At 35.4% G+C, this 24514-nt stretch overlaps 1 protein-coding gene across 4 annotated transcripts in view; it reads left to right on the forward strand.

Moving 5' to 3' along the window:
• Positions 1 to 24514, forward strand: part of FNBP1L (formin binding protein 1 like) — a 121093-nt gene that overhangs the window by 54646 nt on the left and 41933 nt on the right. For 3 of the 4 annotated variants that reach the window (XM_040471008.1, XM_040471009.1, XM_040471010.1), the window contains exon 2: positions 4941 to 5056. The exons of the other annotated variant lie outside the window; for it this stretch is intronic. In XM_040471008.1, the coding sequence (XP_040326942.1) occupies positions 4941 to 5056 (116 nt within the window). The remainder of the gene's footprint in view (positions 1 to 4940; positions 5057 to 24514) is intronic. 4 annotated transcript variants of the gene reach the window in all.

Genomic DNA, 24514 nt, shown 5'->3' on the forward strand with positions numbered 1-24514 from the left:
ACGTCTTTTTTATCCATTCATCCATCGATGGACATTTGGGCTCTTTCCATACTTTGGCTACTGTTGATAGTGCTGCTATAAACATGGGGGTGCATGTGTCCCTTCGAAACATCACACCTGTATCCTGTGGATAAATGCCTAGTAGTGCAATTGCTGGGGCGTAGGGTAGTTCTATTTTTAGTTTTTTGAGGAACCTCCATACTGTTTTCTAGAGTGGCTGCACCAGCTTGCATTCCCACATCTCTAGAACTTTATCTTTCCAAAGAAACTCTACCTATTAAACAGTAATTCCCCATTCTCCCCTCAGCCCCTAGGAACCACATTTCTACTTCCTGTGTCTATGTGTTTGACTACTCTAGGGACTTAATACAAATGGAATCACAGTATTTGTTCTGACTGGATTATTTCACTTAGAATAATGTTTTCAAGGTTCATCCAGATTGTAGTATGTATCAAAATATCCTTTTAAAGGCTGAATAATATTGTATGTATATACAATAGTGTGTATTTATTCATCTGTTGATGGACACGTGGGTTGTTGTCATCTTTTGGTTATTGTGAATAATGCTACTATGCACATGAGTGTGCTGGAATCCTCTCAGATTTCACACTTAATGGTGAAAGCGTACTTTTAGAAATACACTTGCTCTTCTTTTTGTGGTAAAAATAGTGATATAGTATGTGTAAAATAACATGGTGACAAACTAATGGTCTCAACATACTGTTAGAAATATTTTAGGAAAAGTTATATGCTAAAAGCGTGCTTATGCAGTTTGATTATGGTATCTCAGCACATAGTGTTTTAAGATTGTTTCAGGAATAAAGTGTGTTTAGAACTACTTTTTTGTGAACCACTAAAGGAGAGCTATGTTGAAGATTTATACTCAATGGTAAATTATTTGAACAGTGTTTTATGAAGGAATTGTATAACCGGTGATACTGCAGTGCATTGAATGGAATTTTAAAAAGGAAATTAGGATATGATTGCAATTTATTCACTTCATCATTTATCGGTAAGCAAAAAAAGGTGAAGCCAGAACACCACAGAATATTATAACATATTTTTATTGTCAATTTTATGAAAATAATGCCCTTATAATACAATAGATACAGATTTTTTACAGTATTTCCAAATGAAATGGAAGGAACCATTGAAGGTTGTTGTTTCATGCAGGTTTGTTTCATCTCCTGGCTGTTTCAAATTTGTTGACCATTTCTTTAATAAGTGACCATTAGTAGTATGCTTTGTTAGCACGTATTTTTGAGAAAATTTAATCTGTTCCTTCAAGATAAAAGGAAAATTTTAATAGTAAATGACTACTTTTCCAAAGAAATGTGAGCTGTGGAGAAAGCATTTTGATGCTGAATGTTTGGAAATGCTTCCATCATTGTATAATTTTGTGTGTCTGCAAATACTATATCTGCACCTTAAATCAGTTGGAAACAGAAATTTCTTGTTTTAAAGTCAGGGTATTAGTCTGGGTTCTTCAGAGAAACAGTACCAAGGGGTGGGGGGCGGCGTGGGGAGAGAGGGAGGGGGGGGAGAGAGAGAGAGAGCGAGAGAGAGTGTGTGTGTGTAGAGAAAATGAGAGAGGTTGATTGGTTTATAAGGAATTCTGTGACAACGATTTTACAGGCTTGGCAACTCCAAATTCTGCACAAGGTAGGCCCAGGGAAGAGTTCTTGTTGCAGTTCTAGCCCAAAGGCAGTCAGCTGGCAGCATCCCATCTTGCAAGGTCAATCTTTGTTCTGTTAAGGCTTTCAACTGATTGGATAAGGCCCACCCACATTATGGAGGGTAATCTGTTTTATTCTAAATTTACCAATTTAATATTTATCTCATCTAAAAATGCCTTCACAGAAACACCCAGGATAATATTGGATCACATGTATGGGCAATGTGGCCTAGTCAAATTGACACACAAAATCATATCACAGTTTCAGTGGAGTTTGAACTTATTTGTTAAAAATATAAACATGCGGTGTTTCCTGATTAGTTTGTAAAAATAACAGACTAACATCAAGGACCTTTATTAGCCAGATTTTAACACAAGCCTTTGCATATAGGTAAATGAGGTTTAAGAAGGAATTGGGAAGTATAGTCAATAATGAATTTTTTCCATTTAGAACTTTATATCTTTGTGGGATGTTTTTTGTTTCCCCAACTCTGACAATCACTAAACATTAAGTGTTCACAGTTTGGAACCAAGGCTTTTTGATTTATTTGCTATTAAGTATTATACCAAGATTTTAGAAATAATGAAGCATATTTAATTCATTGCTCTCACTAAAATTGTTCATATTTTTAAAAAGTAATGGCCCAAAGGCTTTTGTTAAATAAGTTAAAAAATTATTTAAAACTAACATTTATTTCATTTAAACTTCTTTTTAAAATTTCTATTTTTGTGCATTTCACAATTATGTAATTTAATAGTATAGTGTATATAATTTACAAAGTTACATATACAGATATTCACATTTTTTACTAATAGGGGTTTGTAATTTTAAAAAATTAAAGATTTTATCTAGAAGAAAAATAAGTGTAATGTAAAATTTGATGAAGATGATGGTGGGAAGAAGCCTTTGAAGCATTTTGGAAAAATGAAGGGTGATTGTTTTAGCTTCAGACTGTTCCTTTAGGGGGGAATGTTTTTTGTTGAGAGTTACTCAGTTTGAAAGAGAATTCAATTTATAATAGGAAATACTAATACTCCAATTAAGTTCACTGGGCAGTGCATTGTTTTGCTGTTTCCAAGTCTGCTTCGGAAGCCACATGATAATGTAAGAGTTGTATGAAAGAATAGAAATAGAGTAGTAATACCAAACTGTGATAGCCAGATGAATTCTGCCTCTGCTGTTTAGATAGAATTTACCTTTACAAGTAGAATTTAAAATGATTTAAGGTAGGGAAAGGGATAAAGGGCGAAGACTTGGAGATGATTCATTTGTAAATAATGAATCTGATTAAACAATGGGTGATTTAGAAAAAGAAGAACTATTAGAGATACAAAAAGGGATGATTTTTGACTATTTTATCAACATAGGTTTTTGATATGGGAGAGGGAGAAAACACCAAGTTTTTAGTCAATTTGGAGATTGGAGTCAATTTGAAGGATAGGAAATGATGATTTCTTAGACAAGAGGTAGAAAGGAATATTTGAGGATTGAAAGAGCTCTGCAGGATAACATAACTTTGTGATGTGTTGGTATCATGTTTACTGCATTGTAGAACACTTAATGACATTATCGTAACCCTATTGAAGTGTGTGATGGGATTCCCATTTTAAGATGGAAAAAGTTCAGAGAGCCTTCATAACTGCCCAAGGTCAAACGTATGGTAAATGCAGAATTTACCAGGTGTATTTGATTTTGTTTAGCTTCATTGAGTGCTTGCTATGGTGCCAGGCATGGTGCTTATTATGCCTTGGGAGTTTTGAGATGAATAATACATGGTTCTTGACCTCCAGAGTATGGCAAGTGAATAAGATAGTAATTTTTAAGCTTCTGCACAACAAAGGAAATAATAAACAAAACTAAAAGGCAACCTATGGAATAGGAGAAGATATTTGCAAATGATATATCTATCTGATAAGGGGTTAATGTCCAAAATATATTAAAAAGAACTTACACAATACAAAACCAAAAAAACCAAATAATCAAAAATGGGCAGAGGACCTGAACAGACATTTTCCAAAGAAGACATAACAGATGGCCAGCAGACATGAAAAGATGCTCAACCTCCCTGATCATCAGGGAATGCAAATCAGAGCTGTAGTCACCTCCAGTCTGTCAGAATGGTTAAAAACAACACAGGAAACAGGTGTTGTCGAGGATATGGAGAAAAGGGAACCTGGAACCCTCTTGCACCATTGGTGGGAATGCAAACTGGTGCAGCCCCTCTGGAAAACAGTATGGAGGTTCTTCAAAAAAACTAAAAATAGAACTACCCTCTGATGCAGCAATCACACTACTGGTATTTACCCAAAGAATACAAAAGTACTAATTCAAAGGGATACACGCACCCCAAAGTTTATAGCAGCATTATCTACAATAGCCAAATTATGGAAACAGCCCCTGTCCACTGACTGATAAATGGATAAAGAAGGTGTGTGTGTGTGTGTATATGTATATGTATATATGTATATATACATACATATAAAGAATACATATATACATCTATATAAAGAAGCTATAAAAAAGAATGAAATCTTGCCATTTGCAATGACATGAATGGAGCTATAGAGTATTATTCTAAGTGAAATAAGTCAGAGAAAAATACCATATAATTCACTCATGTGGAATTTAAGAAGCAAAACAAACAAGCAATGGGGAAAGAAGAGAGGCAAACCCAGATTTTTAACTATAGAGAACAAACTGTTAGTTATCAGAAGGGAAGTGGGGGGGGGCGGGGAGAATGGGTGAAATAGATGACTAAGGAATGCACTTGTGAAGAGAACCACGTGATGCATGAAAGAGTTAAATGACTATTGTCTACCTGAAACTAATAATTACATTGTGTGTTAACTAGCTGGAATTTAAATAACTTTTAAAAGAGTAATTTTTAGGGGAGCCTTGGGGACCCCTAGATCAATATACCCCAGTCTGAGAGTTTAGGGCCATTTTCTGGAAGCCACGGTGCCTGAACTAAATCTCAGAGGAGGAATAAGAGTAAATTGTAAAAAAGGTGACCAGGGGAGAGTGTTGCATCCAGAGGAAACCACATGTGTAAAGGCATTCAGACATAAAGCTCTGTGATTTATGCTAAGAAATTTAGCATTCTAAGAAATTTAACATTTGTAACCTACTTCTATGTAGATCTTAAAGGATGAGGTGAGTGGAGACCAATAGAGAAGCCTCTCTGAATAAATATCAGAAGCTGGTTAAAATATTTGTGGATAAAATTTTAGACTTTTCAATGTGTTTTTACCTTCCCTTTCTAGGATCAGTTCGACAGCTTAGACAAGCATACACAATGGGGAATTGACTTCTTGGAAAGATATGCCAAATTTGTTAAAGAGAGGATAGAAATTGAACAGAACTATGCGAAACAATTGAGGTAAGTTATAATTTTTTTTCAGTTCTCAGAAATGAAGTTATATCTTTAAACAGATCAGTGTAAATTCTGTGGATTTTTTGGGTCATAATTAGATTGAATTAGGTAACTGATTTTTAAAAAAAAATTTTTTTTTTAGCATTTATTTATTTTTGAGAGAAAGAGAGCGCAAGCTGGTGAGGGGCGGGGAGAGAGGGAGATACAGAATCAAGCAGGCTCCAGGCTCTGAGATGGCAGTATGGAGCCCAACGCGGGGCTCAAACCCACTAGCCGCAAGATCATGACCTGAGCTTAGGTTGGACGCTTGACCAACTGAGCCACCCAGGTGCCCCATAACCAATTTGTTTTAATCAATTTAATTAAATAATTGGAATTATTTAGGAATATTGGCTAGCTAGATCATGCCGTAGATATTCCAGAAACATATGTAAAATGCTAAAATCAGGAAGCAAAATGCCAGGAAAAAGAAATTCCTGAGTAATATGCTTTCCCCTGTAATTTTGCTCTAGTAATCTTTCAAAAGCGTTGAAGATTTCTTCAATTTCTCAGTTCTTCAGAGTTTATAGAACTTCGAAATTGAGTGTGTGGAGCTGAATTTCTGTCAAAAATCAGATAATATATTTCTGATGAAAGTAATGTTGGAGTATGTGTTAGAAGATAATAGTTTTAAAGGGAAAGCTTTAGCCATAAAACAGATGGAATTTATCTTAAGGTTTTGTTCAGGTGGAAAATTGTTGTGAGACTACACCTTGACAAATAGTTTTGGTAGAACTTACTCAATAAAAACGGTGCTTAAAGTCTCAAAGACCCAGTATAAGGTTCTAGCCAGCAGGGTTAGGGTTCCTTATGTTGCAAGTGACAGAAAAGTAACCTAAAACAGGCACACGTGACTAAAAAATGAAGGTATATTTAGGAGCGCCCGGGTGGCTCAGTCCATTAAACGTCCATCTCTTGGTTTTGGCCCAGGTTATGATCTCATGGTTGGTGAGATTGAGCCCCACTTAGATCTCTGTGTTGACAGTGTGGAGCCTGTTAGCAATCTTTTTCTCCCTCTCTCTCTGCCTCTTACCCCATTATCTCTCCTCTCCCTCTTTCTCTCTCAAAATAAATAAATAAATAAACAAACAAACAAACAAACATTTTTAATTAGAAAAAAAATTCAGGTATATTTTGATTCAGGGATCAAATGTGTCCAGGCACCATTTCTTGGCTCTGCTTCCCCTTGTTGCTTTTATCTTCAGTTTCCATTCAGTACTATCCTTCCTGCCCCTTTAGCTCTAGATTTCATATCTTCATACCTCCACATTCCAGGGAATGATGGTCTTTTCTGTTGTGCATTTGGGGAAGGAGAGAGGAAGGAAAAGGGAGAAAGAAGAAATTGAAAGAGGGTGGGGGGGGGTGGAAGGAAAGCAGAGTGTAAGCTTGTGCCACCTTCTTTTTTCCAGAAACTCCAGTGAAGGTCATCTTTTATCATGCTAAACCTAGTGAGGTTATATGTTTCTCCTGAACAGTTCAGAGGTAGGAATACTCTTAGGTTGACTTATAGCTAGTGAAGGGGGAGGATAGTTACCCTAAAGAAATTTAAGTGGGTGGCAAAAGATTAGGGGATATTTGAGTGATAAACCACATATATCTACTACAGTAGTAGTGGTGTATGTAACTACTGACTGGTTATAGGGATGGAATAGAGTAGTGTGATGAATAGATTACTTATAGTATTTTTATAATGATATGCTATTATAATGACATTTGCTAACATAGTGGCGTCATGCTAATGTACTGATACCATTCATTTCCTCTGGTTTTTGTGTTTTGTTGTTGAGAGAGAAACAGAGCATGAGGGGGGAGGGGCAGAGATGGAGACACAGGATTCAAAGCAGACTCTAAACTTTGAGCTGTTAGCACAGAGCCTGTGTGGGGCTTGAACTCACGAGATGTGAGATCATTACCTGTGCTGAAGTTGGACGCTTAACTGACTGAGCCACCCAAGTGCCCCTGTTTTGTTTTGTTTTGTTTTGTTTTGTTTTGTTTTGTTTTGTTTTGTTTTGTTTTTTAAACAAGGTATTTTCCATATGAAAATATGAACCAGCAAACCTACTAGGATATTAATAAAAATAATGATAATATTTCACCTGTCCAAAAGTTATGATCTGGGAACTTTATCCAGAATCTAGAATTCTTTACCCAAAATCAAGAAGCATTAAGGACCTCTGAGAGGTTAAAATAGCAATAAAAAGTAATCACATGTGAACAATGAAAAATTTCCCTCATTTAATTTTCAATTTGATCTCATTTCTAGCACAGTAAGTTGTCTGGTTCCCAAGTTTTCCAATGGAAGTGAGGATAAGAAATGTTACAGGCAATGTAGTGATGACAGTTTGAAGTGACAATAAGGGAAGAGTTCAACATACTACAAAAAAACAGATGAAAACAGTGTTTCCAACATAAAAGCACTTTGTCAGTAAGGGAATGATGAAAAATACTATGGAATAAGCAGTTTAAATAAATCACATGTAGCAGGATAAACTTAAAAGGCTATTCAGTCCATCAGTGTAAAAAGCAAATTGTAGAACTGAATGTACAGCAAGATCTCCTTCTTTACTCATGTGTATGTATACAGTTTTGTATAAAAGTTGTATATTTTCTGAAGAAGTCTAGGATACACTCCAAATTGTTTTATAGTGGTTATCCCTAGGGAATGGGAGTGGGGGATTGGTAGGAAAAGGAAGTTCCATTTTTTATTTAGACTTTTGAAATAGTGAAGTTTTTTCAGTGGTTGTGTATTATTTTTGTAATTTAAAACATTTGTTCTTAAGCAAAGAAGATGACATATTTCAAAAGAAAATTCTGTTACAAATTATAAAATAAAAATTGGTAATTTAGGGGTGCCTGGGTGACTCAATCAGTGAAGCATCCCAACTTCAGCTTAGGTCATGAACTCGTGGTTTGTGAGTTCAAGCCCCATGTTGGGCTCTGTGCTGACAGCCCAGAGCCTGGAGCCTGCTTCGGATTCTGTGTCTCCCTCTCTCTCTGTTCTTTTCCCTCTTTCTCTCACTTCTTCCCCCCTTCCCTCTCAAAAATAAATAAACATTAAAAAATTTTTTTTGAAAATTAGTATTTATAAGGTAGAACTTCAACAATCTGGATGTCTAGAATAACTGGACTCGGGTTTCAGGAAGGCCAAGGTTTTACTATAGTAATAGGGCTAATCAAATGGCAGATTTGTTAGCCTTTCTGTTTTGTGACTGATAGTAACCATTATAATTTTCAATGAAGCAAGGGTGGCTAGAACCCACAATTACATGATATGGAAAATACAATTTTGTAGGAGACAGTAAGCTTTATTACATATAGATACTCTAGATCAGTGATTTGCATCTTTCTTCTCTACCAGCACACTAAAGAAATTTGGCACATCTCCATCTTAATAGTGGCTCTCCAGTGTAATGCTTTTCAACAAAGACAGGATTATTGGAAGGTGTTGAGGAATTCCAGTAAGGTAGAATTGGGAAGAGGCATGTGTAACTTAAACCACTGACTCCCTTTCCTCTCTCTACATTGAGATTTGCTCCTTTGGCTGAATACTTAGTAAATGATTGAATTATCATTTACATGCTCTTTATAGTATCTGTTTTGTCCAAAGGGAAGAAGTTTGCCTTGTTTATTTCCTCTCTAATGGGAAAAACTCTTTCGCTACCTTTTGAAGCAATTTCTTTTATAGTGAGGCAGCTTCCCCCTCTCCTAAATAACTATATTCAGAATGTTATACATTTATATTTTAGATATATTGTAAGATTAAAATTTTTCAGCCTTTCGTACCCTTAGTTTATTTTCCTCTTCCCCCTCTTATTTGTCTGTGAGGAGTGACTTACATCCTTTCAAGTTGGAAGGGGGTTAGGAATAGTGTAAGTCTCGTAGGAACTTGAGGGGCTAGTTGTTATTAGGAAAAGGTGATTTATTACTGTCTAGTAAAACTTTAGTCATGAGACCCTTCACATGTATATTAGTGGGCCCTATGCTTGGAGGATGATTGCTAACATGTAACTTGGGGCATGGAGATAAAAGAAGTTTCCAAAGGAATTTTTATATGTTAAAGGAGACTTACAGGATCTTGGAGGTTGGGATAATGTTAAGCTAAGATTGTGTTTTACCGTTAGCAAAGTATTAACGTTGAGGAAGTTGAGTTCCTAGAGGAACATCACTCTGCCTGTCTCAGGGACTTGTCAATAGGCTCTATAAGTTGTAAAGAAGTCTAATTTTTTTCTTTTGCTTTTGTCCTGTACATCAGTTACAGATAATTGAGTCATCTCCATTTTGAGTGATGATATATAGTGACATCAGATTACTTGGTAGAATGTTTTTTTGTTTGCAGGCATAAAAAATGAAATCGGTCATTCTTTTAATAAACTTACACTATTGTATTTGTATGGCAGAGATTAAAATTTCTTTAGTAAAAAATGAAGCTGTATGTACATGATAGATATATATCATTTTTTTTCTAGTAAAGATAATTACAGTATTAAGTTCCATCATAGAGATTGTTCTATGAAATTGTATTCCTCTACTTCCACAGATCATTCCTTTTTGGTTCAGATATGGCAGTGTGGTATACTGGAAGAGAAATAGATTGGACGACAGAAGCTTAACAGCTACTCTTTAACTAGAACAGAAATCTCTCCCAATTCCTTTTGATCTTATGTTGTGTACCAATGCCAAGCCTGGCCTACATAACTGGTCCTCCTAGAGCTGAGTGGATATAAGTTGAAGAATAAATAATTGAATGATCTGTGTTTCAATTTAGTTTAGAAATTAGGATCTCTGCTCATATGCTGAAACTTTGACAAAGTACTGCTTTCTATCCATACTAGAGTTTTTGTTATGTACATCATTGTGATGAAGTTGTTCTACTAAGAGCTGTCCTAAATATTTAGGGTAGGCTTAGGTATAGAATAATCCAAATAAAACCGGTTTCTATTTTATATTTAGTCTTAACTTTCTCATGCCTCTTCATCACTGTTCTTTGTCACTCTGTTTAGTCTCAGAAGAACCTAGGGAGCTCATCTTAGTACTGTTTTGATGAAAGTAGAGATTACGTTTATTCTTTGGTTGGCCATTGTTTAACCCTCTACTGCTTTGGTCTCTTCTGTGTTTTTGATCAACTGTTGAATACAGTAAACCCTGTTAGTGGCATCTGGCTAGAGGCAGGAGGAACTATTGCCCATATTTTGGGGTTTAGATGAACTTTCTTCATAGAATTCAATCCTGTGGAAATTCTTTTATTCCTTTCAATCCCCACTGAGCCTGCCCGGGTTAAAAAAAAAAAATATATATATATATATATATATGTATATGTGTGTATATATGTATATATATATATACATATACATACACATATACACACACACACATACACACATGCATACACACACATATAGGTGCCTGTATGAGATGATTTATTGGCTACATAATTGTGCTTCTTATTTAAAAAAAATTTTTGTTTTAATGTTTATTTTTGAGAGAGAGACAGAGCATGAGCAGGGTAGGGGCAGAGAGAGCAGGAGACAGAGAAACAATCCAAAACAGGCTACAGGCTCTGAGCTGTCAGCGCAGAGCCGAATGCGGGACTTGAACTCAAGAACCGTGACATCGTGATCCCAGCTGAAGTCGGATACGTAACTGACTGAGCCACCCATGCGCCCCACTGTGCCTCTTAATTCTAGAATGTCATCACCTACTAAAATGTAAAACTTGACAGAAGAGAGAGATTTTTGTTTGTTCTGTGTACTGCTTATTTCCTAGCTTCTAGAACAGTGCCTGGCACAGAGCAAGCCTTTGTTTTTGGTATTTACTGAACACTTATATAGCATTTATTTTGTTAGCACTATTCTATTGCTGTTGTACATACTAATAGGTTTTATTTTCATAAAAACCCAGTGAGATTTCAGTTATTATTTTAAAGATAGGAAACTGAGTTACAGAGAGGTGAATAGTTAGTTGGCTTCAAAGTAGCTGCAGAGTCAGGGCTGTAGATGGTATATTATGCTGCTTCAGCATAGAGAGAATGAATAATTCTCTATCGAGGAGTTTTTTTTTTTTCCTATCACCAGTGCCTAGTACCACTGAAACATCTTTGGGTCTCAGTGGTACTCTGAGACAGTAAAGACAATAATAAATTATCTGGAAACTGTATAACATAGTTTTTACAACTAACATATCTATTTATAATGTAATAGTTACAGAAATTTGATTAAAATGTAAATTAAATTGTGTACTTCATAAGTTTAGGTCTAGTTGTATGTTTTCCATAAAAATAAGAACAGATCCAAAAAAAAAAGGTTAACACCTTAGAAGTCCTTCTTTTAAGAAAATGTTTTTTTCATTACGGAAAGTAAAAAAACAAAAACAAAAAACAAAACCTGTCAAGAAGCCCTGTTTATTTTCATTTCCTTTGCAAGAATACTTTTCAGTGTTTTTTAAACCTCATGTAGAAAGTGTTTGATTTTTTAATTAAGAGAACTTAAGACAAATACTTTTTTTTTAGTTTATTTATCTTAGAGAAACTGAATGAGTGGGGGAGCGACAGAGAGACAGGGGGACAGAGGATCAGAAGCAGGCTCTGTGCTGAGAGCAGAGAGCCCAATAGGCCTTGAACTCCTGAAGAACCCTGAGATCATGACCCGAGCCACAGTCGGAGGCTTAACCGACTGAGCCACTCAGGCACCCCTTAGATAAATCCTTTTTACTTGTTATGATTCCCATAATCTATTATAAATTGTAGTTAGGGGTAGCATAAGGTTACTTTAGTTCTCTCTGATTCTTGCCTTTAATATTTTCCTTAACTGTATTAATTCTTTTCTCCTGATGACTTAGAGAGCAAACACCATAGCAGTTGGAGAGCCTTTTCTTTAATGTCATGTAACTATATTTTCTTGATATGTTTGGATTGGACTTCATGTAGTTATCATTGGCATATTTTATTTTTTGATTATTGTCATTCTTCTCTTATCCTACCTTGTTGTTTTAATGAGCCATAGAGGTCTGTTTTTGTCTCATTTCATTTTGTTATACCTAAAATGTTGCTGCCTGCTTCCAGCCCCCCAACTTAATTATCCACCAAACTACTAACCTACATTTTTAACTGGATTGAGTGTCATTTTCAGTTTACATATGCTGCTGCCTCATTTAATCTTCACAAGAGTTTGATGATCTGTGATAACCTTTGCAATTTTAAGTTCTTTATTTTCCTATAGCAAGCATCCAACAGTGAACTGTTGAGGAATGATTCAATCAATGTGGAATGATTCATTTTACAACTAAAGAAACTCAGGCTCATCACCTTAATGAGAATCACAATCCCTGTTCTTGATTTTTGTATTAAAGTGTTTTAGGTGTTTTTGTGTTTTTGTTTTGATTAAATGATGAAGCAGAACCTAACAAGTGAAACACAAAAGTCTTAGGATAGAAAGTTCAAACCAGTTGTATTGAATATTTTAATAGTAAGCTTTCTAATGAAAAGGATTTAAAGACCTTATTGTTTAAAGAACTAAAAAAAGTAAGTTGGTTGTTAATGGTGTTGGCTGTCTAGATCACTTCATTAATCTCTTGGCTCTTTCATAATGCCTTGAATAATTTCATTTCCAAATTACTTTTTGTGCCATTTGAATTATGTAGCAGTGATTAAAATGAGGTAAAATTTTTATTTCATTATCCTGTTTGTATCAAATATAGGTAAATCAGACATTTAACTGCTCATTTGAATCTAGACTATGCAGATGTTACTATAGTTGTCTTTTAAGAATCTGATATTTAGAAGGGAAACAGAAGAGCAGAACAGAATTTCTTTGAAAAGTGTTATACTTAAATCTTTGGTGGCAGGCTCCTCCTTCCTCAGTCTAAATTGAAAAAATAAAGTAATTTTTCTTTCTTTTCTATCTTGAACATCCCTGAAAATATTCTTCTGAAAGATCTGCAGTTGCCTATAATCCTTTATTATGCCTAAAGAGCAGTGAATTGTTGCATATATTCTTTGGGTATAAACTATAAAGCTGAGGCTAGTATAGCCCCATTCACATTTTAGGTACTGTGTACCCTTGATATGCTAAAGATGAAGCAAAAGTAGAAACTGGCATTAAAGAAATGAGAATAGATACTAAGGTAAGCCTTTCACATCTTTGAAGCTTGATTCTTTCCCTATGCCTTTCATAAATAGGTCCTTTTATTTCTTCTAGTCATTTATGTATTTCAGCATCTGTCATTGGTTGAGGTGTAAAAAATGAGAATGAAGCATGTCCCTTTAAAATATATATATATATATATATAATATGCAGAATTTGTTGTAATATCACTTGTAGTAATCCCCCCCTTTTTTTATTTTTTAAAAAAGTTTATTTTTGAGAGAGAGTGAGCGAGCAGGGGAGAGGCAGAGAGAGAGGGAGAGAGATAATGTCAAGTAGGCTCCATGCTGTCAGCACAGAGCCCTATGTGGGGCTCAAACTCACAAACCATGAGATCATGACCTGAGCTGAAACCAAGAGTCAGATGCTTAACTAACTGAGCCACCCAGGTGCCCCCCCCCCCCCGCTGTTTTTTTTACATTTAATTTTTTAAATTGTGGTAAAAATGTAGTTAACATATGATTTGCCATCTTACTCATTTTAAGTGTACATTTGAACTGCATTAAGTGTATTCATACCATTATGCATCCAATCTCTAGAACTTAATTCATCTTGAAAAATTAAATTCTATACCTGTTAAACAACTCCCCATTTTACCCTTCTCACAGCCCCTGCAGTTCTACTTTCTGTTTCTATGAATTTGACTACTCTAGGAACCTCATAAGTAAAATCATATTTGCTTTTTTTGTGACTGGCTTATTTCACTTACCATAATGTAAGGATTATACATGTTGGGGCATGTTTAGAATTTTCTTCCTTTTTAAGGCTGAATAGTATTCCATTGTATGTATGTGTGTACACACACACACACACACACACACACACACACCACATTTTGTTTATCTGTTTATCTGTTAATGGATATTTGGCTTACCTTTTGGCTATGATGAATAATGATGCTATGAACAGGTGTGTATAAATATTTTTTTGAGTCCCTGGTTTCAATTCTTTTGAGTTATATACCTAGAATAGGAATTGCTGGATCATATGGTAAATCTGTGTTTAATTGTTTGAAGAACTACCATAATGTTTTTCTCAGTGGCTGTGAGCTGTTTTACATTCCCACCAGCAGAGCCCAAAGGTTCTAACACTTAAAATTTAATATTTAACACTTAAAATGTTCTTGCCAGCACTTAAAATTTCTCTGCTTTTATTTTTAAGAGTAGCCATCCTAATGGGTGTCACAGATCTGCTTGTGGTTCTGATTTGCATTTCCCTAATGATTAGTGATTTTGAGTATTTTTTCTTACGCTTGAGGGACATTTGTGTATCTTTGGAGAAATGCTATTCGAGTTCTTTGTCCCAATTTTTAAATCAAATTATTACTTTTTTTTTGTTACTGAGTTTTAGGTGTTCAAATATATTTTCTGTATTTTAACCCCTTATCAGATATATGAGTTGCAAATTCTTTCTCCCATTCTGTTGGTTGTGACTTTGGATGCACAAGTTTTACATTTTGATGTACAAGTTATTTGTTCTTTAATTGCCTGTGCTTTTGGTGTCATACCCAAGAAATCATTACCAAATCCAGTGTCATGAAGCTTTCCCCTTATTTTTTCTTAAAAGAGTTTTGTAGTGTTAGCTCCTGCTTTTAGGTCTTTGATCCGTTTTGAGTTAATCTTTTTATATGGTGGAAGGTAAGGGTATACAACTTCATTTTGTCTGTGGGTATCTTTTATGTTTAATTTTACACTGTATAAGGAAAGATTCATGTTTGTAAGTGATGGAAAACCCAGTTTGAATGATGAGTATAATGAGAAATTTGTTGAATTATTTATTGATACCTTTTATTGATTTTACTTTTTAATTGAGTTCAAGAAGAGGTTGAATAGTCAAGTTGCTGGAAGGCCTGGAAAGTAGTTAGGTCACAGGGGTAAAAACGTATCTGAAACACATTCAGAGAGCCCTTGGTTTTCTTCTTTTTCTCCAAAAAAAATTTTTTTTTGTTTTTGTTTTTGGCTTCTTTTGGTGGGTTGCCTCCATTCTTTCAGTCAGACTGGCTTTCTCTGTATAGCAGGAAATACACTCACCAGCAGTGCCAGTTTTATGTCTCAGATATTCAGCTCTCATACTGGCCTCAAGGTCCCAAGACCTTGGGAAATTCTAGGAAGAAAACTCTTTGGCTCAGTGAGATTCAGTTTCTATCTCTGGATCACTTAATTCAGGGCCATTTCAATTAATCTGGCAGCTCCCAAGCATGTTAACTGTTAGATTGCGGGGAGAAGGGGCAGTTAAGAAGAGGGATGCTGATCAGTCTCAGGTATCTAATACTATGCTTCTGCCAGAAGAAATAATATGAGTTGTATCCCATTTTACAATAAATATGATATTGGTCTCCTGTTAAATAAGGATTGGAATTCAGCTTCTCATTGGAAGGTGGTTGAAAATGTATAGAGGTGATTTTCAGCCTTTAAAAATCTTTGGGATATCTTATACTCTGTCATTTAACTGTAATATGTAGTTTTAATAAAAGTGAATTAAAATTTTGAGACATTATTTGAAATATTCTATAATTTTCCCTAAAACCAAAAATAAATAAAAACATGAAAATGGATAAAAAAGATTAAAATTGGGAATTTAAATTTAAGTAGTGTGATTATATTTAATATTACATATATCATTAGCATATATATGGAATACCGTAAGTTTTGGAGAAGCCCATTAAATTTAGAAGCTTTGACCGCTGAAGGAGAAATGTTCATTCTTGTGTTTCTAGAGTGCGAGATCCTAAGGTAGTTGGAAAACATGGGTGAAACACACATATATCAAAACAAAGCATCAGCATACCTGTGACATCTATTTTAATTTCTTTGATATGTATTGCACGTGTATAAAACTTTGTGTTTCAGTTAATTCCTAATTTACAGCACCCTACTCAAAAATGTGACTTACATATGGCCTGCTATCATAATTGGTTACTTTCGGAATCTCTGGTTTTGTTCGAAGTTTGTGAAAAAGAATAGCCTAGGGGAACTGACAGTTAAGGATAGATTTCTTGAGAGTGATGAATTGCGTAAAATATCTTCAGTTGAGAAACAACCTAAATGCTTTACACTTAACATGTTTAAGACAAGCCACTCTGAGATTTATTCGAGCTAATAAGCATATTATGTTAAAAATGTGAAGCAGGGATTTATGGGACTTACTAATCATTCACACTTGTTTATGAATTTTTGCTGACTTCACACTGTTTTCTTAGAAGTTTCAAAGATCAGCTGCTTTGAAGGGAATACATTCTTTATGTTGTTACCATTAATTTTTTGAAAAAATTATAAAAATAGTATATGACTATTGTAACACATTTAAATTCAAGTCCTTTCCCAGCCCCTCTCCCTAGAAGTGAGTATAATTAATAATTTGTTGTGTCTTCTTCCAGAACTTATGTTTTCCTAGAATAGAAGTTTTGATTTGGTGTAATACAAGCAAAACATTTTGGACCATGCTTTAGTTTTTCTAGTGGCAGGGTTGGCTTGGATGGAGCCTAGTGGCTTGTGTACGGTTTCTATGGGCTCTTTATACTTGGGGTTTGGGAAGAGTTGCTATAGACAGGTGACTTTTACATAAAGAATGGCAAGAGTGATGAAAAAAATTGCTTAGGTCTAACCTTGCATTGCAAAAGATAAAAGTAATTATTACTTTCTTCTTCCCCTTCCCTCTTCTATATATATGCTCTTCCTCCCAGAAGGTAGAGTTTGTTTATTTATTTTAATGTTTGTTTATTTTTGAGAGAGAGAAAGAGTATGAGCGGGGGAGGGGCAAAAAGAGAGGGAGACACAGATTCCGAACTCACAAACTGTGAGATCATGACCTGAGCTGAAGTCGGACGCTTAACTGACTGACCAAGCCCTCCAGGTGCCCCCAGGAGCTAGAGTTTAAATTAATGTTTTTTATGCTATGTTTAAGCTGTGTTACGGCTTTTATGGGTAACCTCTGGTAGCCATAATTATTTTAAGAGACAGAAGCCCAACTCAGATTGGAATTTATTAATGTGACTGAAAAGTTCAGGGATCTGGATACTCAGGAAAATGTTAAGAATTCTCTTCTCTTGGTTTTGCTTTCCTCTCTGTTGGTTTAATTCCCAAATAGTCTCTTCTCACATGGTAAATCTAAGATTATATCCTATCAGTTTAGCTTCAGCAGAGAGAGACATGTTTTCCCAAGAAGTACAACAGAAATTTTAAGATTGACTTTTGTTAGCCTGGAATAATGAGGCTGGATCAAATAAATATTTCTAGACCATAGCATGTGGCCAGCAGCACCATAACTACATAGATGTGACATTGAAAGAGCTGTAGTTTTGGATATGCTAGGCAGTACTGAAGTAGTAACTCCACATCCCAGGGGTTTTACACAGCAGATCTTATTTCTTGCTCATGCAAAGTTGACTACAAGTTCAAGTGATAACTCTCTAGGGTAGCCTATGTGATAACTCGAAATCCAGACTATTTTCATCTTCCATCTCTGCATGGAGCCTCCACAGTTGCTTCAGCAGGGAATGGGAGAGCCCTTAGGTTATGCACAAGTTGTCAGTGCTTTAGTCTGGTAGTTACACAGAGCTTATGGCCCATGATACAGAATTAGTCACGGGGTCTTGCCTAACTGCGGGGGGGGGGGCGGGGGCTGGGAAATGTATAAAATCACGTGTTTTTTTTGATGAGCAGAAATATATCTGTCACAAGCTGTTAGAAAATAAAGGGTAGTCAGTGATGCAGATAGGCAAAACAGTTAATGCCCTCTATAGCCTGGAATTCTAAATAGTGCTTAAAATGTTGATATACAAAAATGTGTTCAGAGTTTGAAACTACTTGCTCTTTGAAATGTTTTTTGCCCAAGTTTGGCTTATTTTTGTTTAAAGTAATTCATGGATTCGTGGTTGAAAATCACTGACTTTAAAAGTAATTTCTGGGGGCACCTGGGTGGTTCAGTTGGTTAAGTGTCTGACTTTGGCTCAGGTCATGATCTCCTGGTTTGTGGGTTCAAGCCCAAAGTCAGGCTGTGTGCTGACACTTGGAGCATGGAGCCTGATTCAGATTTTATGTCTCCCTCTCTGTCTCTGCCCCTCCCCTGCTTGTGCTCTATCAAAAATAAACAAACATTAAAAAAAAAAAAAAGTAATTTCTAGGAGCTCCTGGGTGGCTTAGTCAGTTAAGCATCCAACTCTTGATTTTGGCTCAGGTTATGATCTCGGTCACAGTCGTGAGATCCAGCCTTGTGTTCAGCTCCCTGCTGGGCTTGAAGCCTCCTTAAAATCCTCTTTCTCCCTCTCCCTCTCCCTCTCCCTCTCCCTCTCCCTCTCCCTCTCCCTCTGCTCCTCCCCCATTCATTCTCTCTCTCTCTCTCTGTCTTATAGGAATGAATGAATGAATGAATGAATGAAAATGAATAATTTCTAGAATACAACACATTTATATGTTGGAGACTGTGTAGAGTTATGTTTCTTTTTTTTTTTAAGTTTATTCATTTTGAGAGAGAGCATGAGAGCAGGTGGGGGGTGGTGCGTGGAGAGAGAGAGAGAGAGAGAGAGAGAGAGAGAGAGAGAGAGAGAGAGAATTCCAAGCAGGCTCCACACTTTCAGCACGGAGCCTGATGCAGGATTTGAACCCACGAACGGAGAGATCGTGACCTGAGTCAAAATCAAGAGTTGGACGCTTAACTGACTGAACCACCCAGGCACCCCTAGACTGTAGTTATCTTAATCAATGTGCTCATAAATTAGTTACCTTGTAATTGCTAAATTAAATATTTTTGGTATCAGTGCTGTTATCTCTCTTTGATGTACATACCTGTGGCAGATGGACTGCTATCCAATAGACATTCCTCCTCCTATAACAGCTTTATTGAGATATCATTTACATACCATAAGATTTCACCCTTTTAATGTATACAATTCAGTGGTTTTTAGTATACTCACAGAGTTGTCAAACTGTCACCAATATTTAATGTTAGAATATTTTTATCATTGCAAAAAGAAATCCCTGTACCCATCAGCAGTCATTCTCCATTCACCCCTCCCTCTGGCCCTAGCAACCACTCCTCTACTTTCTGTCTTTGTGTATTTGTCTGTTCTAATGAACTGAATTATTCCCATCGCTTCCCCATCTTCCTTTTTGAGTTCTCTCTTAGAAAGACTCTAGGTCATATACAATTAACTGGTGTGGTAGCTATGATTCATCATTCTTTCTGTTGATATGGTACCTGAAATAATCAATGGGTAGCACATAGATTCGCTGATGTTTGAGTTAATAAATTAATTCATCCACAAAAACGATTTTGGGTGGTGTTTCAGATAACTTTGACTAAGAACCAATGGTTAAGGGTGTATGGTTGGATTTCCTTAATATGATGTAGAAGGGCCTCTGCTGCTCCACCTCACTAATTACCATTTTTGGTTCACAGTTGATGTTCCAGCAACAATGAACCCATTTGTAGTTCTTCATAAATGCTATAGTATTTTTCTTTTCCTTGCCTTTGTTCATTAGGTCTTCTCTATTTAGAATTCCCCCTGGGCTTTCCAGTTGTCTAATTCTTGTTTACCTTTTCAGGGCATATCAGGGAATCAAATTTCAACCTTTCTCCTCTGGGGAAGCTCCTCTATAGAGCCTTCTATTGTTCTTTTACCATATTATGTTATGGAAAAGCGTTTTATATATTTGATATCTCTAGGCCAGCAGTCTCTGAACTTTTTATTCCTTACCTGTAGAAATTGTTTGAACATGTGTGTGTGCACAATTATTAATAACTAATGTACATGTATTAGCGTGGTGTGGTAAATGTTAGTAAAGCTTTAAAAACATTTTTTTAATATACTTATTTCACTTTTGAGAGAGTGCTTGCGTGTGAGTAGGGGAGGGGCAGAGGGAGAGAGAGAGAATATTAAGCAGGCTTCAGGCCCAGTGCGAAGCCCAATCTCATAACCGTGAGATCATGACCTGAGATGAAATGAAGATTCAGACTCTTAACAGACTGAGCCACCCAGGTACCCCTAAGACATTTATTTTTAATTGTAATATAGTTGACATGTTATGAGTTTCAGGCGTACAACATAATGATTTAAACATTTATATAAATCATACAGTGCTTACTATGATAAGTGTAGTTACCATCTGTCATCACTTATTGTACTATAATTGACTGTATTGACTATGCTGTACTTTAAATCCCTATGGTTGACTTATTTTATAACTGGAAGTTTGTACCTCTTAACCTCTCGTACCTATTTCACCCATCTCCCTTATCTTCTCCTCTCTGGTAATCACCAGTTTTTGTTCTTTGTATTTATAACTCTTTCAGTTTTTTTTTGGTTTTGGTTTTTGTTTTTGTTTTTTTTTTTTTTTTTTATGGTCCACCACACAGAAGTGAAATCGTATGGCATTTATTTTTCTCTGTCTGACATATTTCACTTAACATAATATTCATTAGGTCCATTCATATTGTTGCAAATGGCAAATTTTTTTTTTTTATGGCTGAGTAATATTCTTGTGTGGGTGAGTGTGTGTCTGTGTCCCACATCTTCTTTATATATTCATCTATTGATGGATACTTAGGTTGCTTCTGTATCTTCACTATTTAAATAATTCTGCGATAAATATACAAGTGCATATATCTTCCTGAATTAGTATTTTCATTTTCTTTGGAGAAATATCCAGAAGTGAAATTACTGGGTCATGTGGTATTTCTGTCTTTAAATTTTTGAGGAACTTCCATGCTGTTTTCCATAGAGGCTGGAGGCTGCACCAATTTACATGTCCACCAACATAGGGGCACAAGGGTTCCCTTTTCCCCACATCCTCACCAGCACTTGTTTCTTGTTATTTTGATACTAGCCATTCTGAAAAATGTGAGGTTGTTTTGCTTTTCGTTTCCTTGATGGTTAGTGAGGTTGAACATTCTTTGATGTTTCTGTTGGCCATCTGTATGTCTTTGGAAAAATGTCTATTCAGATAACTATAGCTATTTTTAATGAGATTGTTCTTTTGGTGTTGAGTTGTATGAGTTTTTTTTATATATTTTACATATTAACTCCCATTGGATATATCATTTGCACATATCTTCCATTTAGTAGGTTGCCTTTTCATTTTGTTGATGGTTTCTTTTGCTGTGGAAAAAGCTTTTAGTTTTATGTAGTCCCAATTATTTATTTTTGCTTTTGTTGCCTTTGGCTGAAGAGAGAGATGTAAAAATGTAATGCCAAGACCAATGTCCAGGACTTTACTGCCCATGTTTTTTTCCTTTTAGGAGTTTTATAATTTCAGGTCTTTAATCTATTTTGAGTTTATTTTGTGTATGGTATAATTAAGTTCCATTTCATTCCTTTGCACACATCTGTTCAGTTTTCCCAGCGTCATTTATTGAAGAGACTGGCTTTTCCCTATTATATATTCTTGCCTTCTTTGTCAAAGATAAATTGACCATAAAGGCATGGATTTATTTCTGGGCTCTCTATTCTGTTCTGTTGATCCATGTGTCTGTATTTGTGCCAGTACCATACTGTTTTGAATACTGAGGCTTTGTGGTGTACTTTGAAATCTGGGATTGTGATATCTCCAGTTTTGTTCTTTCTCAAGTTTACTTTGGCTATTCAGGGTCTTTTTGTGGTTCCATACAAATTGTAGGATTATTTGTTATAGTTCTGCGAAAAAATGGTGTTTTGATAGGGATTGCTTTGAATGTGTAGATTGCTTTGGGTAGTATGGACATTTTAACAATATAACTCTTCCAATTGAGCATGAAATATCTTTCCATTTATTTGTGCCATCTTTTATTTCTTTCATCGTTTTATGGTTTTCAGAGTACAGGTCTTTCACCTCTTTGTTTAAATTTATTCCTAGATATTTATTCTTTTTGATGCATTTGTAAATGGGACTAATTTCTCATTGTGCCATTTTGTCATTAGTTTATAGAAACACAACAGTATATTAATTTTGTATCTTGCGATTTTACTGAATTCATTTATTCTTAGTTCATTTATTGTTTTTGGTGGAGTCTTTAAGACTTTATATGGTATTGTGTCATCTGTCAATAGTAACATTTTACTTATTCCTTAAAAATATGGATGCTTTTTATTTCTTTTTCTTTTCTGATTGCTATGGCTAGAACTTGTAGTATTATGTTAATTGAAAGTGGAAAGAGTGATCATCTTTGTCTTGTTCCTGATCTTAGAGGAAAAGCTTTCAGCTTTTCACCATTGAGTGTGGTGTTAGCTGTTGGCTTGTCATATATGGACTTTATTATGTTGAGGAATGTTCCCTGTATACCTACCTTTTTGAGAGTTTTTATCATGAATGAATGCTGAATTCTTTTCCTGCATCTGTTGAGATTATCATATGATTTTTATTCTTTGTTAATGTGCTACATTCACATTGATTGATTTATGGATTTAAGCCATTCTTGCATTCCAGTAATAAATCCCACTTAATTGTGTTGAATGTTTTTTAAAAAACTTTTTTTTAGAATATTTATTTATTTTTGAGAGAGAGCATGCAGACATAGGCGGGACCGGGGGAGCAGAAAAAGAGGGAGACAGAGGATCTGAAGCAGGCTCTGAGCTGTCAGTGCAGAGCCTGATAGCGGGGCTCAAACTCACAAACCATGAAATTATGACCTGAGCCCAAGTCAGATGCTTAAGTGACTGAGCCACACAGGTGCACTGAGGTTTGTTTGTTTTTCTGATTCAGTTTCATTACTAGTATTTAGTGTATTCAGATTTTCTTTCTTCCCGATTCATTCGTGAAAATTGTATTTTTCTGGGAATTTATCCATTACTTCTAGGTCGTCCAATTTGTTAGTATATAAGTTTCCATAGTAGTCTCTTATTATCTTTGTATATTTGTGGTGTTGGTTTTAACGTCTCTCCTCTTTCATTTCTGATTTTATTTATTTGAGTCCTCTCTTTTTTTCTAGTTGAGTCTGGGTAATGATTTATTGTTTGTTTCTTTGTTTTTATTTTTTTAACGTTTATTTATTTTTGAGACAGAGAGCACAAGTCAGGGAGGGGTAGAGAGAGAGTAATACAGAGAATCTAAAGCAGGCTCCAGGCTCTGAGCTGTCAGCACAGAGCCTGACGTGGGCCCCGAACTCACTAACCACGAGATTACCACCCCAGCCAAAGTCAGATGCTTAACCGACTGAGCCACCTAGGTGCCCCTGTGTGGTTTTTTTTTTTTTCTAGTTCCTTTAGATGTAAGGTTAGATTGTTTGAGATTTTTTTATTTCTTGAGGAAGTCTTATATCATTATACTTTCCTCTGAGATCTGCCTTTGCTGTGTCCCAAAGATTTTCATTGTTGAGTTTACATTTTTGTTTGTCTCAAGATATTTCATTATTTTCTCTTCAATTTATTTGTTGACCCATTGGTTATTTACTTGCATATTGTTCAGCCTCCATATGTTTTTGTTTTTTCCAGTTTTTTTCTTGTGATTGATTTTCTAGTTTCATACTGTTGTGGTCAGAAAAGATGCTTGCTGTGATGTCAGTGTTTTTAAATTTATTGAGACTTGTTTTGTGGTCTAAATGTTATTTATCCTGGAGCCTGTTCCATTTGTACTTGAAAAGACTGTATTCTGTTCTTTTTGGGTAGAATGTTCTGTATATATCTGTTAGGTGCATGTGTTCTGATGTGTCATTGAAAGCCAAAGTTTCCTTATAGATTTTGCGTATACCTGTGTTGTCATCTGTTGATGTAAGTGGGTGTCAAAGTTCCCTACTTTTACTGTATTACCATCAGTTTCTCCCTTTATGTCTGTTAATATTTGGCTTATATATTTAGATGCTTCTCTGTTGGGTGCATAGATATTTACAGTTGTTGTATTCTCTTATTGGGTTAATCTCTTTACATTAAGTAACGCCCATCTTTGTTTTAAAGTCTGTTTTGTTTGATGTAAGTATTGCTGTCTCAGCTTTTGTTATTGTTTCCATTTGCCTGGAATATCTTTTTCCATCCCTTTACTTTCAGTCTGTATGTATCTTTAGGTCTGAAGTGAGTCCCTTGTACGCAGCATATAGATGGGTCTTGTTTTTTTATCTATTCAGTTACCTAGTTACTTTGATTGGAGTATTTACGTTTTTTGATTGGAGCATTAAATGTTCATTTACCTTTAAAATCATTATTAATATTTACTGATTGCTATTTTGTTAACGATTTTCTAGTTGTTTTTGTAGTTCTTCTAGTCTTTTTTCTTTGCTTTTCTCCCTTGTGATTTGATAACTTCTTAAAAAAATTTTTTTTAATGTTTATTTTTGAGACACACACACACACACACACACACACACACACACACACACACACACA

Source organism: Herpailurus yagouaroundi, unplaced genomic scaffold (assembly GCF_014898765.1).
Source record: "Herpailurus yagouaroundi ecotype Mexico unplaced genomic scaffold, PumYag 77, whole genome shotgun sequence".
Classification (NCBI taxonomy): Eukaryota; Metazoa; Chordata; class Mammalia; order Carnivora; family Felidae; genus Herpailurus; species Herpailurus yagouaroundi.